This window comes from Tympanuchus pallidicinctus, unplaced genomic scaffold, assembly GCF_026119805.1.
Source record: "Tympanuchus pallidicinctus isolate F22 unplaced genomic scaffold, pur_lepc_1.0 scaffold14, whole genome shotgun sequence".
Classification (NCBI taxonomy): Eukaryota; Metazoa; Chordata; class Aves; order Galliformes; family Phasianidae; genus Tympanuchus; species Tympanuchus pallidicinctus.
In genome coordinates, this window is record NW_026294659.1 from 1,716,235 (window position 1) to 1,731,906 (window position 15,672).

The following is a 15,672-nucleotide window of genomic DNA, read 5'->3' on the forward strand; positions in this document are numbered from 1 at the left end:
GTCATTGTATTAGTATTCAATTTGTGCATGAAGTATTTTTGCATATTTAAAAGCATATTCAATGTAGTTCTTTGTAAACCAGAAGATAATTTATTAGGGAAAGTTGAACAAAATAAATGAAAATTGCTAGAGTGAACTCCTTATTTTTTTAAATATCAATTCGTACTTTTAATTCTTACTAATATTAAATCTGAACACCTTTCTACTTGTGACACACTGACATGCTGATTTGTCTTAGGTAATATGGTATATGGATCTTCCAGTGCTATTCATTCATTCGTTGAAACTTACATTTGTATCTTTTGTGCAGGTTTACTAAAATTCAGTGTTTCAACAAGTAAAAGCGTGGTTATGTAAGCCCAATTGAGAATAAACAATAAAACAGGAGCATGTTAATGTACATAAGTACCTGTATATATACATGTGGGTGCATGTGCATGTATGTGCATACATGAATAGATACTGTTCTGGTATGGTACAATAAGAACAGTGATTTGTGAGCAGCTGTCTCATAGCTAAACCTGGGTAATCCCTTTGAGAAGAACAAGGATGACAAGCTAATTACTGTCCTATGAATATTAGGAGGCTTGTGGGGCTCCCCTGAACCTTAAGTAGGCACGATCAGCTAAAATTCGATTATGAGTCACCTAATAACCTTAAGTAGAGTTACCAGTCTCTCTCTGATCCTCTTCAGGTTGATCAATTGGCAGATGACCTGCTTTAGCCATGTTCAGTTCTGCCAATCCTTGTCAGTGTCCCATTGCAATTATTTAACTACATATAGCAAACAACCTTATTTTAATGCACAGACTTAACTGCTTCACTGGAGAAGTGGTATTATATTCAAAGTATACATGTATTCAAAGTATATGTAAAAGTTACTGAAAGAAAAACTTACTGTGGAACACCATGACTTCCTATTGACTCAATGATTAAGTATTGACTTCAAATAGAGGTTACTGGCATGTGTCTTTGTACTAGAAATTAATCAAAAATTAACAATTCAGCTTTGATAGTACAGTAGTGCTGCAACTGGTGTCTGATCAGTTTTAATCCACTGCATATATTTCTGATGTTATTTGTAATTCTGATATCAAATTTGTACTTTAGGTATGTATAGAATGTTTTCGAAAGTACAGAATTTTTGTTTAAAAAACATATTTGATTTTATCCCTTCATTTTTTATAAGTAATCTCTTACTCCTAGTTATGTTAAATCTGATGTTTTTTTAAGACTAATGTTTTGTTTTGTACCTTAGGCTTGTGTTAAAACAAAGGGTGAGCTGTAGTGTTTTGTGTCTTTAATACCAGTAATCCAGCCTTTTATTCTATTTCCTGTTTTTAACTATCAGTCACACTTGCAGATGATGTTTAGAATATCTTACCAAGTTCTAGTGATGCCATCATTTTACAATATTACCTTGCAATTATTATAAAACAATGGCTTTCCAAACTGTAAAAGTTAAGAAGTACTTTTCTGTGCTTCATTTGTTTTTTGTAGAAGAGGTAGAAAGAAATCATACAACTCAAAGATGTGATTTTTGGCAGAGCTCAGTATACAGTTTTTGCTCTTTCTCTGTTCAGTTCCATCTCCACGTCCGGACAGCACGTACATAGAAAACAATGTGTCAAACAGAGCTTCTGTACTACCAGCAGACAGCAGCACGGTGGCAAACCACTCAAAGAGACAAACCACCTTTGATACCTGGTGAGTTGTTATTTACGCAGATGTGTAGAGAATGGCAGGGGGAAAGAAAAGGATTTTTAAGAGGAGAAAAAAAAAAAGCCTACAAGATTTCTTTTCAAAATTTGCTATTGTATATTCATGCTTTCTTTAGTGCTCCCTCTGACTGTACTGACATGACATTGCATGTTTGCTGTGCCCTTTTGAGCAACAAGAAATACTTCATCGCATTGAATGCATGAGAAAGGGTGCTCTTTTGTCTGCTCTTTCTTGTTTTTTTCCATTATCAGCCTTTGGTTAACAATAATACAAAGTGCTTGATATAGCAAACCCATTGCTTCATCTGTGGATTCTAAAAGCATGAATTGTCAAATTTACAAATGTAAAAACCATATATATAAAAATGCATGTTTCCATATATAGAATAGGACTTCGTTAATGAAGAATACAGTGTTCACCCTGCAGTGGGGACTGCTGCTTTCTTTGCTTATGCATCACAGAAGGAATTGAGCACATTCTATGAGAAATTGGCTAAAGCAACATCTGAGTGGTGTATATTGGTTTTAAAAGATTTGGAAGTATCACATGATGCTATTGTATAACATAGAGCAGTTAACTCTAATTATTCTAATAGAATGGCGGCATATGTGTAGCTTTGCAGGGCTTAAAGGGAAACATCTTAATTTTCTTACTGTGAGAGCTATATAGTTCTAAAATAGTCTCCATGTTCTACTTCGTTCAATCACAATCAAGCACAGTGAATGAAAATAAGCAAACGGTTTCAAAGGATTGTTGGGAGGGACCGTATGCATTCTCATGTCTAAAGTGTACTTTGTACCATTCTCTGAAACTCTGCTCTCTGAAAGTGTGATAAAATTATGCTAGCTAAAAAACTGTTTCAGTGGTTTGTTAACATACTGTATTTTCATGTGAACAATCCGTGAATTATCTGCTTAAAAAAGAAAGGAGGAGGGACACGAACAAATGGTATCTCAGCTTTTGTTCGGGTTCTGTACCCATGTCAGCAATGGAAGACGTTTACTCCAGAACACTTGTCACCTGCTCTGATTCTCTAGAATCTGCTTCCTGTCCTTCAGTAGCTCCACCTACATCAGTTTTGTTTGAAAGTAAATTTGGGGATCTGGTCGTTTATGTAAGAAGGTGGTACCATTGTTGTAATTTATGTTGCTAAATAAGGTCTTTGTTTTCACTGTTGAAGCTTTTTACATCTTTTCTTGTCCTTCATATTTGAATCTTCTTACCTTGCATGCAACAAGACAACTGGAATCTTGTTTTCCTTTCTGTGTCATTCAGTAATATATTACCTTTTATTATGTGGTTATTGCAAAGGAACATGTAATGTTATTCCAACTCTGAACTGAAATAATAAGGTATGTTATTAGAGCTGGTTGGGAATTTTTTGACCAAGTATTTATTTTCCTTACAATTACAAATTACCAAAATGAAAACTTTTCAAAGGAACAGACTAATACCAACTAAAAATTTTTGGAAAGAGCCTTCAGTTCCAGGATTTAATTTCCAGTCAAAACCAGAGAAATACTAAAAATAATGAGTACTGTAAGGTCAGCGTTATTTTTTGGCATGTGAAGAACTCAAGTGCAAGGTCTTTGTTCTTTGTTATTTAAACCAGAGACTTGAACCGAGATCTTGGATCTAACGAGTGAATGCCCCGAAACAGAAGTTAAAGCACATTCTCTTTTTATCCTGAATATGTTCTCCTTTGGAAATTTCATCTTGTTGAAATAACAAAAGGGCCACAGAGATGCAGAGTATAGCCTAGTGAAAAAGACCCTGAGTTAACTTTGAGAGAGTTAGATTTAAGTCCCTGCTTTGTTTAATATACTCAAATATTTCCACAAAGTGGAACAGCTCCTTTGAGAGAAAAACCCACAGAATAATCATTTAGTCTTGTGAAATGGAAAGAATGCAATGCCCTCAACAGTCAGTTAACTTTGGGATGCATTCCTCTCTCTCTTTCCTTTCCCTACTCCCAATTTTCCTGAAATGTTTCCTGCCCAGCTCTACCTGTTGCTCTGTGCAAGCTGTCCTGGCAATGGTCTAATGTTGTTGCAGAATTGTTTTGTGCCGTAAATGCAGATTCCTGAGTGATGTAGAGTCTGTGTTCCTCTACTTAATTTTCTGTATAGAAGTTGTGCAGATGCTTATGAAAATGTTGAAAGCTCTAATGGATTGTGATTTTTGCTTACATCAATTTTATGATGAAGTAAACATTTGATGTCTGAAAGACATGCATAACTGGTACGTGACGATTCATCTCAGATTACGAGTGACATGTATTCCACTCAGACTTGCCACTGCTGTAAAATATTGCTCCTCTCCTACTATTGCTCTGTGTTACCTTTCTTCTGTCAAGGATTTTGTGAATGTTTGCTAGACTGAATTGTCACAAATGTTCCCTTGTCTTTGTGTGCATTTCTTCACTCTGTCCCCGCTATCCTGCCTCTTTAAAATAAAGATGTTATAAACTCTACTTCTGTGATCAGGTTTTACTATTAAATTACTATTTCACTATTATATTACTATTTTGCAACTTTTGAGAATCTGATTTGGGGGAAAAAGGTGTATTTTACATCTTTCTAGAAAATCTTTTTTGCTTGAGTTTAGTTTCCCCTGAATGACCTTAAGCTTGCTTAGTATTCCATCTTTAGAAACAAGCTTAGATGTCTAATTCCCTTTTGTGGTACATAGTTGTGCAAGTTTCATCTTGAGCTGAGCAAAACTAGTAGGTAGTAGGCAAGATACTTAACCTTGTTCTGCTAGTGTACCAAAATGCTGACGTGTGTTACCCTTAGCTTTGCATTATTATCATTCTAAATATCTCTTTGGAATAAACTCTATGTGCAGTATCACACATCATACTGGAAATGCTTGATTGCTTGCAAGATATTTGGAAACTTTTGGAAAGCTTTCTTGCATAGATCTTTTTTGTCCATTAAAGCTTATTTGTTCTGTGACAGCTAGAATATGTCGTATCTGCCTGCAGAAAATAAAAATGAGGAATGCATATAATTATTTTCTAGATGTGTACAAACAAATAAGCACACAAACACTCTGTGACTCAAGAACAAAGAGAAGAACATCCTATTCTTAGGAGTGTCAGCGGCTTACTCTTACCTGTCGTTAGTTGTCAGGACTCCAAAACAATATATATGTTACAGATGTGACCCAGCTGGCTTTAGTATTGCTGTTTCAGTGTCAATGTGAAAATACAGTCACACTGAGTTCCCTGAAACTAGAAGGTTACCAACACCTGAACAAGGCAGCTGAGTTTGACTGTCTGCAGTATGAATATTCATGCATTGCAAATTCACTCCAGTTCGTTTAAAGATCCTTAGAATTCATCTAAAAATAGAGAAAAAAATTCTGAATTTGTAGTTTGCAAGTTTAAAAATCAGTAGTGTGTTACACTGGTGTGGGTGGAGGCTTTAGGAATCTGCCCAGCATAGCCTGAAGATGTTCACCTTCCAAACAGTGTCACTTTCCTTCTGACATTTCCTTTCCAAGATTATGGCACGTGCGTTGTCATCTGCTATGTTTGCTTTTTTCAGCCGTTTGGCTGCACCTCAGCCTCCCTGCCAGTGCATGTAGGCTTTCTTCTACTGAACAGTGCCTCTTCCCTGTCCTTTCCCTGGTCATCAGTGGGTTTTGTTTTGTACTAAAACTGGGTAATGAAATGTAATGTTATTTGCAAGGAAGCCTTCCACAATTTGTAGTCATCGATATTCTGTCTGAGAAATAAGCCTGATGAACTACAAGTTTATGAAACCAAGTATTTCCACATTTTTTTCTTACTGATGTTGAGGGGTTGCTATGGGAGGAGTATAAGATGTCTATGTGTATAAATACATGTAAAGGATGTATATATACATACAAAGTATGTATGATTTTTTTGTAAAGCCATAACATGGGGATCCTAGTAGTGGCTTCTGCTTTGAATTCTGTATATAAGATGGTAGATCAGGGTTTTATTCTAACTAATAAACCCTACTTTTTCATGAAAAAAAAAAAAAGACTCTTATCAGAGATCAAATCTGAACGTTGCTTTTCAAGCTTTCAGTGCCAGGCTTTTAGACCAATAAGTCTAAAAGCTACTATGGGCTTCAAGTTGCGGGATTGATATCTTTGTAAACTATGTATCCAAGGTGCTTCTGAGGTCTCTGACATTATCTTGCTTTTGTTTATGGTTACTGTATAACTACCAGCAGTTTTTTATTTTGTTCATTCATTTTGACAAAAACTTCAGACATTTCAATAACTCCTCCATTAGACCCAAATCTTACTCATGTAATTGTGTGCAGTTCTCTCCAGAGAACAGTACTGTGACACTATTCTGACCCAGCTCCCTGCTGAGATTAAGGTTAATGAGGAATAACTTAAGCTGAAGCATGATGGATTGCTTTCAGAAAAGAGCTGTGTGCGGTATGGGTGTATCTGTGGCAGCATGAATGCAGCACGCTTCTTTTCTTGTTTTTTTTTTTCTTTTCTTTTTGAAGTTTATATTAAAGCACAGCAGCTTGCCTGCCCCTTACATGTTTGCTGCTACACCTTGATGTACCTGCACAAGGTTGGATGCCATTCCTGCCCAAAGGGTGATAAACACTAGTAATAGTCATAGAATTTCTCTTGTTTCTATGTCTTTTTCCAAGTATCTTTGACCAGAAGAACCACTGTGATCTATGCTATATGTCCTAAGCATGCAAAAGATGCATACAAAAAAAAGAGTAAATAATAGAGAAGAGCCCATTTTGCTTTTAATTTCTGATTGAGGGCAAGTTGTGTCAGTGAGGACTTTTCTCTAGGGCTGGTCTTACTGGCTAGTAAAAGAGGCACTGTGTGACAGGCTGTGGTAAAACCGCTTGCTCTCCAGACCTGAAGCTTTATGCAGAATACCAAGACTTGGCAGTTACACTGTAAGATCTGCGGTGTGATTATACCAGAGATTTTTTTTCTGATAGCCTTTTTCTTTTTTTTCCTGTACTGTCCATTGTCTGAAAACCATCTTTTGGGATGCCTAAAATACCCCAGTGTTTTATCCCATCGATCCAGACGTTCTGCTCTATTTTTACTCCTTACAGAATCCTGGTGTTGAAACTTCCTGCTGTAATGCTATATATGTTCGCTCTCTTGATATAATGAGCATGTGTTTTGAAGCAGTTGCTTTTCAAGGTCAGTGCTTTTTCAGACGACTGTACTGCAATATGAGTCATAGGAGTTAATGACATAAACCCGTTGGTGTAAACCCACTGCCTTTTGGGTAAGCAGCAATTGAAAATGAGCAGAGTTCTCAGCCCCTTACTTTTCTCCAGCCTGGTCACTGGAGTCATAATGAGGGAATTATGGCACAGAGTTTCACTTCTATCTATTCATCTACTGTTGGGAGCACTTTTCATGTCCAGGACCATTGGACCAAATAGAAGAATTACATTTGACTGAATCTGTCTGAAATCATGGCAAAAGTTGTCCCAAGTTTTATTCTGAAGACTAAATTCACCTTTAAAAATACAGTGTTTCCACTGAAGGTTGGATGTTGGAGCAGAATAGCCATAGCAAGGCACTGACATTTTAAAGAACAATGCTGAGTAACCACACTGGGGCTTAAAATCTGATATTGGTCCTTCAATAGGCAGCATAGTCTCTAGGTTGGTAATTTTCACTGGGGCCATGGTATGGGCTGTCTGCACACATCAGTGTGCAATAGCTCCTTCAGGGAAAGGTGTGAGCAATTCTCAGCCCCATTCACATGACTTTCAGAGTATAAGCAAGATATCTGGGGCATTTGGTTTCCTCTAGGTTTCCTAATAGATTAAAGAAGATGAAACTCCCCAAAATAAATATCATTTAGTAAATAATTCAGTAGTTATTTTCCCTGTGCAACGTCATTCTTGAGAGCTGACAGATTCTGTGAAGCTTTCAGTAGTGTTTACTTTTGGGCTTTCTCCTTGATGCTTTAGATGAATAATACAAAACTTAGTGCTGTTATGCAATGATACCAAATCCAGGAACATGACATAAAAGAACACGACATAAACAAGAATCTTGAGCAATGCAGGATCTTTATAACATGTCATAGAAACCTAATAATTATATACTGAAGTAGAGACTTTTCCCACATCAACTTTCACAGTTCAGATTTTCACATCTTGTCTATCACATTGAATGCTTGAATGTTTTTTGGATCTAGATTTAAGTCACAAAAATCTAAATTAGGAAAATTCCCATAATTTCCTCTGCCTATAAATCTTTCCCCTACGCACATTTATCTTACTCAATAATTGCACTTTATTACAGTGTTTAAACACTGTGTGCATTCCCATAGAACCAGGTTACATTTTGACTGTTTTGGGAAGAATTCGAGGAACTGATCAAACACTGTTTGAGAGTGAAGATACTCTTATCAATTAGAGAGGCTTCTCTAGTCATTCCCACTCCAATTATGTGTTTCCCATTTGCTTGGAAAATAATGTCAGCTTGGCACGTAGTAGCAGCTGAATCACCAGCTTGCAGCGTAGTGCTTTAAGCCAGATTTAGAATCCAAGGATAACTATAGCAGACAGCAAAGTATTGCTACGTTACAGTTGCTTCAAGAAAAGCTGCTTTTTCTTGTCATCCAGAGCCCTGAGAACCTGTGGTTGTCCATCAGGTTTTGCAGCAAGACAGCAGAATCATTTCATTTTTGTTTCCATACACCTCAAGGCTAAAAAGGGCTATTAGGGCACCAAGTATGGCCTCCATTGCGTTAGTTGCCATTAAATGGCATCGTTTCTCTGGGGTTGAAGCCCAGTAGTGTACCCAGCAGGAGTTTATGCAGTCCTGATTGGAAATGTCAGATTTCAAAAACTATCAAAAAGATGCCAATCTACTTCACTAAAGAGTTACTTCTGGTAGTTAATTATTAAAATCAGTGCCTTATTTACAGTATGGTTTCTGTGGCCTCATCGTGTATCTACTTGTTATGTCTTTGCCCTCTGCTTTAAAGATCCATCGAGTACCCTGTAATTTCTTCCTGGATAAGTACCTGCACACCGCAACCAAGGAAACTAGAAATGCTGGGGTTTGTGTTTTTTAACATACTAAAGACTTGGAAATCTCTGGCTCTTTTAATGCAGGCTGTTCTTTCTACCTCTGTGAAACTTCCCTTCGCCATTTCCAGTTTTCATAATACCTTAAAGGGCACTAGAACTGCATTCAGCTCTGACTCACCACTGTCCTACATAAGCCATCTTTCTACTCTATATCAGGACTTGACATACATAGTTTGCTGCATATGCTTTAAGTAAGTAGCATGCCATTTATCAGCTGTGGATAATTCAGCTGTAAGCAAGATCTAAGGTGGAAATAAATAAAATTCCAACTTCAGGCAAGTTCCACTCCGGGGTCATCTTTTTTTGCCAGCGCTGTCTCACCTGTGCGTAACAAAATAACTGAAGCATTTAAGTTGAGATGGACCGCAATAGATCCCCAGACTTCCTTGATGATAAGTTTGGAACCATGTCAGCAAAGGTCAGGAATTTTGGTTGAAATTGGTTCTGTGTGGCAAACTTTGCAACTCCTGGCTCTCCACCAAGCAGTGGATAAACTGGACCGGTGCTTTTATACTTCCTCATCATTTGTATGTTCTCCAAGTTATGATTTTAATTTTTCTAAAAGGCCTTTGGTGTAAATACTTTGGTTGGAATATTAAATTCTGGCTTAAAAGAAAATAAAATAGAAATGCATGCTTGTCTTTCCCCTAAATAACTATTCAGTGGTTTGAGCTAATCATTTTACCCTAACACTGTGTTCTTCCTACTCCATTTAATAAGGTAATTTATCCGTTATTTGTATAGTAACCTTTGAACCAATGAATGCTAAAATACTAAGAATCTTAGTGCTTTAATCATTAATTTTCATTCTTTGGCATAGGGCCTCATTATTTTGCAGAATGTGCATAGTGTCAAAATAAAATCTATCTTACAATACCTTATCTCATGTTTAGGAAAAGTCCTGAAAATCTTAACAGTCACTCTGAACAGCTTAAGGAGAAAGAAAAGCAAGGTTTTTTCAGGGCAATAAAAAAGAAAAAGAAGAAATCTCAAACCGTAAGTATACAATTATTTGTAAAAGAAAATGTAGTTGTCAATTTTAAATGGCACTATTTTAGTATGCTAGACTAGTACAGTATGTTTCTATTATTTGTGGTCATACCTGCCTGTATCTATTTGTTGTTATTTTATTTTCTGTCAGATACAGTCAGATCCACGTGCTGTATATGTCTCTGTATTCATTCAGATACTTCATCATCCAATTTAGATGCAAGTTTTAAGCAGGTATCGCAGCAAATTCTTTCGCAGCATATGGTGACTCCATTCGAAGAGTAGAAATGCATTATTGTCCTCTGAGCTTGAAAAATGTCAGACTCCCATTAGGTGATCAAACTGCTTTAAAAGAGATTTCTTTAAGATCTTTTTCATGGCACTCTCTTGATGACAGCTTCTGTGTTGCTGTACCCTGTGACTGGAATAAGGGAGATGCATCTTAACTATTGCGAATGCTTTATGGTTTTTGGTGACTGTGGCTTTTGTCACTGCTGTAAGTCTCTTATCTTTTCCGTATTTACATCTAGGTTTTGGAAGGGAAGAAGAACTTTATCAGAGCGAGTTAGCATTTCACAAAATTTTATAATGAAAACCCCTATGAAATAAACCTAAACATCGTCTTACCTCATTCTTGGATGACTGTTCTGGAAACAATGAAACACTTAAAATTACCTTTGCATTAAGTCCAAAAAAAAAAAAAAAAAAAAGTAAATTAAACTGCAGGTACTTTATCTAGAAACTGCGGCCTTGTAATTCTCAACCAGGCCACCAGAAGGATAACTGACTTTTATTAGTGTAGCAGTATGTTGCTAAATTTCATGTACAAAATAGTGTCATAAAAAAAACCTTGGTCTCTTTGTTGCCTATTCTTTTTGGTGTACTTCACACTTTCATTTCCCTGCGCAACGAGTTCTGGGTAGGAAAATGAAGAATTCTGCTATTTTTTTTAAGATAAAATGGGATAAAATGTTTTTTAAGATAAAATGACTCAATTTGTTAATGACAAAGCTTTCTGATATTGGTGTTCTCAGTGTAAAAATAGAGGATAAATTTCAGACTTTACTTGTATTCTGAAAATCAAATCATTTTACCTAGTATTGAGATCATCATCACCAGCAGTAAGATATGCTGTGATTTTCAGAGAAGCTTACTTGAATTCCCCACATTTCAGCTTTCGGTTTGCTTAAGATCTCAGTGACACTGAAAATTAAGTTGCAGTATTTCTGTAAGTGAAATTGCAGTTACAGTTTTGAAGGTTCTTGAAATGAAGTAAGTCATGCTTACTCACTCTAGTTAAAATAGGCTCTGGAAGATGTTAATGGTACTGCAGGGTGAAGGGCAGTGACTGTATTTAAGTATCTTCTGTCAGACTGAGGTGGTGTGATCTGGGTTTTGGTGGAGGGCAGATCTGTTGAAAGTTGGGGGAGTGGAGTGTTCATCTACTTTTGTTTGTTTAATTTTCTTTGAACTGCATGAAACGTGTGCATGCGTGTATTAATTGGCACACGAGATGCACCTTGTCTTCCTGCTGGCCAGGCTTTTCCTCCTTCTGAACTTGTTCTCCTTGAGATTTGTACTCAGTTCAGATACAACCATTTACATTACACAATGGAACAAAATATTTAGATTAAGACTCTGGGATTATGTGATATCAGAATGCCCAGGAAAGGCTAGCACACCTGAAACCACTTGTTCCAGTGATGTTAAATTTGATCTTTTTTGGATTTCAGCCATTCAGACTTGGTGGTAGGGAGCGCTTTAAAAGCCTAGCTTTTAAATATGTTAAGTAGCAAATACTGCAAGATTAAGCTATGTGAATGAAGGAGAGACCAAGTTGAGTTGTTTTGCAACTCAAAATACAGCACTTTCCAAAACCCTGATCTGCAGCTACTGAAAACATCCCTGGTTACAAGCCAAGGCTGATTTATACATATCCTTACTCCTACTTCTTCTCATCCTTAAGGATGAGGAAAGAAAGAGACAGGGAGAGATAGAAGATTTATGTCATGAGGGGAAATTGCAGTGTCTAGTTAGAACTAGTATGTCACAGGAAGATAGATAAAATTCCTGAATTGAGAGAGTGATAAACTCCTGCATCTCATCTACAAACTTGCTGACATCAACTTGATCCAAAAAACTTATTCTCATTTCTACTCACAGTTGATTACAAGACAGATTCTAGGGGCAGACTGTGCGTGCCACCATATGCACAAGTGTCTGCCTCAGACACTGTTAGTTGAGGAAGTCTATCTAACAAACATTGCGATATTCATTAGGATCTTCCAGTGCAAATGAAAATTAATACCTTCAGTTCAACACCAAGTTTGACTTCATTAGAAGAACCTTCTACACCTGTAGTAATAGCTCTTGGCAACCATGTGAATGCTTTCTATGAATTTGTGTTAACAAATCTAACATAGAACTGGTGACTATGCAAGTTTTTGGGGTTTTGATTCTGAAGTTTATCATTCTTACAGATTCCTAGAAGTATGTAATTCTACCTATGTACTCCGATAAAAATTTTCTGCAGCAAATAACGAACTAGACAGAGTATAGACATAATGAGAAGCATGCTATAGAGTCTAAGAGGGTGCTAATATCACATTCACTAGTATTATTTACTTCTAATATTCTTTGGAAAGTCTCATTTTGCTGGTGATTAGCATAAGAGTCACAAAGATGACTGAAATTGAATTGAAGATATCTTCTTAATAATGCCATTCTCAAAATTCCTGATAGCTCAGAACTGATAGGATTTTCTGACACTTCCTGGTGCAGAGTTGTTCCCATTAATCATTCTCCCTAGAGTTCTCCAGGTGCAGTTCTTCATGGGATAATAATCATTATTGTCTGCCATGGGAATTCTTTGCAATGTTATTTCTGCAGACCTGCTCTTAATCATTCTCCTTTTATCTTGCTGAGAGTCATTCAGTAACGTAGCAAAAAGTTCTGAAGATTGCTACAATCTCAGGGTTTTTTTTACCAAGCATTTTAATGAATGTTCTCAATGTTGTCAACATGCCCTATCTTTAGGCAAAATCAGACTTTGTCACATGCTGCAAGCAATGGAACTGAAGAAATTACATCCTTTGGAAACAAACAGATGCAAATGAACATTTCTTCTACTGATGCTTTGATTCTTTTCTAATTAACTGTACTGCAAACAGGAAATTCTTCTGACCATAGAGTTTCTAAAGAAGCTATGCCATTTAGTGTCTTTGTCTTTTGTTAACTTGCATAGAACCTAGAAGATGGGAAGGTTGTTTGAAACCCTTCTCTTCTGGTGATGCACCCATTGTTCTATTTAGTCATAAGATCATTAGTCTGCCTTGTAGAGCAAGCAAAATAATGCTTGTTTGTACCTCAGCTGGGGACAAATCTTGTTCATAATTTTAATTCTTGATCGTTTATTTTATTATTATTATTATTATTAATTTCATCCACTGCTATGCTCTTTGACTGTATTAGGGAAGTAAAAATTAAACAGTGCTCTTGCAGTTGTACATCAAGTTGTTGAAGTGGTATTTTGGTCAGAACTGAAATAATTCATCTTGGAGCTCTAGCTTTTTTTAAAAGCTAAAAGTAGAACACTTGTATTTCTTCCAGAGGTAATTATAAACTCATAAAAACTCATATAAACTGCTCATGCTAAAACGGATTGCTAATATTATTAGTATATCTTTGATATTTCACCTATATAACAATAAGAAATGTCATATAATTGTAGATCCTTATCTTAGGTAACAGAAGAATTGTTCCAAAACTCAGTAATGTCAACAAGACATACCTACAGTTTTCAAAAGGCTTTGAAATGCACTCTGCATTCCTAATGGGAAATGGGTATAAGAATGGGCGTACTGATCTCTTTTTCCGTGCTTTGTATGCACTGAGCTCCTTGAATTTATTCCACGCACTTTTCTTTATTCAATCATTATATTTTCCTGCAGCAGATTATACGTAGGACTGATACTATGTACTGTTGGAACTACAAAAATAAAGTAATGAATTAATGTGGTAAGGACAGATCTCTTGAGTTGAAATGCTATGCATTTAGATTTTGTATCTTATATTACAGACAGACTCAACCAACGGGGAGAATCCAAGCATCAAGAAATCCCTCTTTCCTCTTTTTAATTCAAAGAATAATTTAAAGCATAGTTCTTCTTTGAAAAAGCTTCCTGTAGTCACTCTACCCATGGTATTAATTTTTAAGTACAGTAGCTCTGTAAAACGCTCCAGTAAACTTGTTTTACTGACTACAGCAGCATGTGTTTTATTTTCCTGGGGTCACTTTCTTTCTCTTCATGCCAGTTAAGTATCTTGGGCCAGTTCGATAAATTGAAGTAAAATTGGCAGTTCTGTTGAAGTAGACTGTGTCTGAAGACAAATGGTTTTTGACTATCTGATATACTGAAAATGCAGTGTATATATGTAGTTCCAGAGAAAATGAAAATGCCTGTGTCTAAAACTAAAAATATTCTGTCCATTTCAATCAGGAAAAAAATTAACTGGGTTTGGTTTATAGCTATATTGGTAGTGCATTTTCTGTGTCAACTGCTCCTTTCTACATGAATTTAATTAAATATTAACATCAATAGTAACAGATTATCTGAAACACCAATTTTAGCTCATGTTTTTACTGTATTTTTGTTTGTCCTGATTGTTCATGTTAAAAAGACAGCTTCCATTCCAAAATATGTCCAATTGAATTGTTCTTTTTGTCCTTTTTTTGCTTAAAACTCTTGAAGTCTCTGTGTAAGCCATAAATTCTCTTGAGTTTGCATTTTGTTTTTTAGGGTTGTTGAGTTTTTCAATTTGTACTTTGGCTTGGGATATCTGTGGAGCAGCAGAAAGATGGGGAAAGGAAAAGCTCTTGTTTTGTGATGGCAAAATCAGACAGACATCACTTCAGACACAATTTTGATCTGCCTCAATCAGGAACAAATTTATAGAACTGATCCATGGTCTTAACTGCAGTATGGAATGCTTTTAAATGAAGATGAGGCTCCACAATTTTTTTTGGTTGATTTTTTTGGAAGCCTTATTTAACTGCTCTCTCTTACAACAAATAACACTAACAGCATGTGAATGCTTTATGGGCTAAGGGTATAGCAAATCTGCATGACCTGTGCAGCCTCTTATTCTTCCTACGGGGAAAATATTGAAAGGACATTGCAATTCTGCTGTAGTAATCAGCTTTACTTGCATAATGTAATTAACTGGGGAAAAAGGATTTGCAGATATTCTGAGGAGTATATTGAGAGACAACACTATCTAACGTTTTGTTGCAGATGCCTGGCACTGATGGTCAGGATCTCCTGGCGTTACAGAAAGCCATTCATTCTTCTAATCACCAGAGCAACAGGCAGAAGGATTGGCATCCTGAGAAGATGACAGAAATCCAGCCCCATGTAAGTGGCATTATCACTTCCCCGTATTCGAACATCTGAGGTACCTGGAGAACTTTTTCTCTGGTGAATAGAAAAATTGCATTTGACATTATTTCCCATCCCCCCCAGTCCCTGTTCTCTAAATGTAAAACATGTACCTGTAGTCTTACGTATTTCTTTGAAAATCTGGACGTAGATGACAGGGAAAAGAAGAGAGACTAAGTGTCCCCACGTCAGTCTTTGGGCCTTTAGAGATATTGGTTAAGTGTTAGATGCAGACAGCCTTTCAGTGCACATCCACAGCAGACACTGCAGTGCTTTGGAGAGGCCCGTATGTGATCTCTGCAAGGTGTGGTGCACCCCAGCAGTGCCTGTGAGCACACCTCTGTGCCTAAGCTGGCACGGGCTGCTGGCTGCGCCGGCCGGATCGCTGGAGCGTCGCTGCACAAATGCCACTTTATTTTCTCCATCTCTAAAACCAG

The 15,672-nt window shown here is 36.7% G+C and overlaps 1 protein-coding gene across 12 annotated transcripts in view; it reads left to right on the forward strand.

Annotated features, from left to right (window-relative positions):
• The window catches only part of CDKL5 (cyclin dependent kinase like 5), a 121,643-nt gene that overhangs the window by 98,262 nt on the left and 7,709 nt on the right, over window positions 1-15,672 (forward strand). For 10 of the 12 annotated variants that reach the window (XM_052673988.1, XM_052673992.1, XM_052673987.1 and 7 more), the window contains 4 exons: window positions 1,584-1,707; window positions 9,701-9,803; window positions 13,876-13,998; window positions 15,092-15,211. In XM_052673988.1, the coding sequence (XP_052529948.1) occupies window positions 1,584-1,707; window positions 9,701-9,803; window positions 13,876-13,998; window positions 15,092-15,211 (470 nt within the window). Of the gene's footprint in view, window positions 1-1,583; window positions 1,708-9,700; window positions 9,804-12,833; window positions 13,999-15,091; window positions 15,212-15,672 lie in introns of those variants that run through there. The other 2 variants (XM_052673997.1, XM_052673999.1) reach the window with 2 other exon arrangements.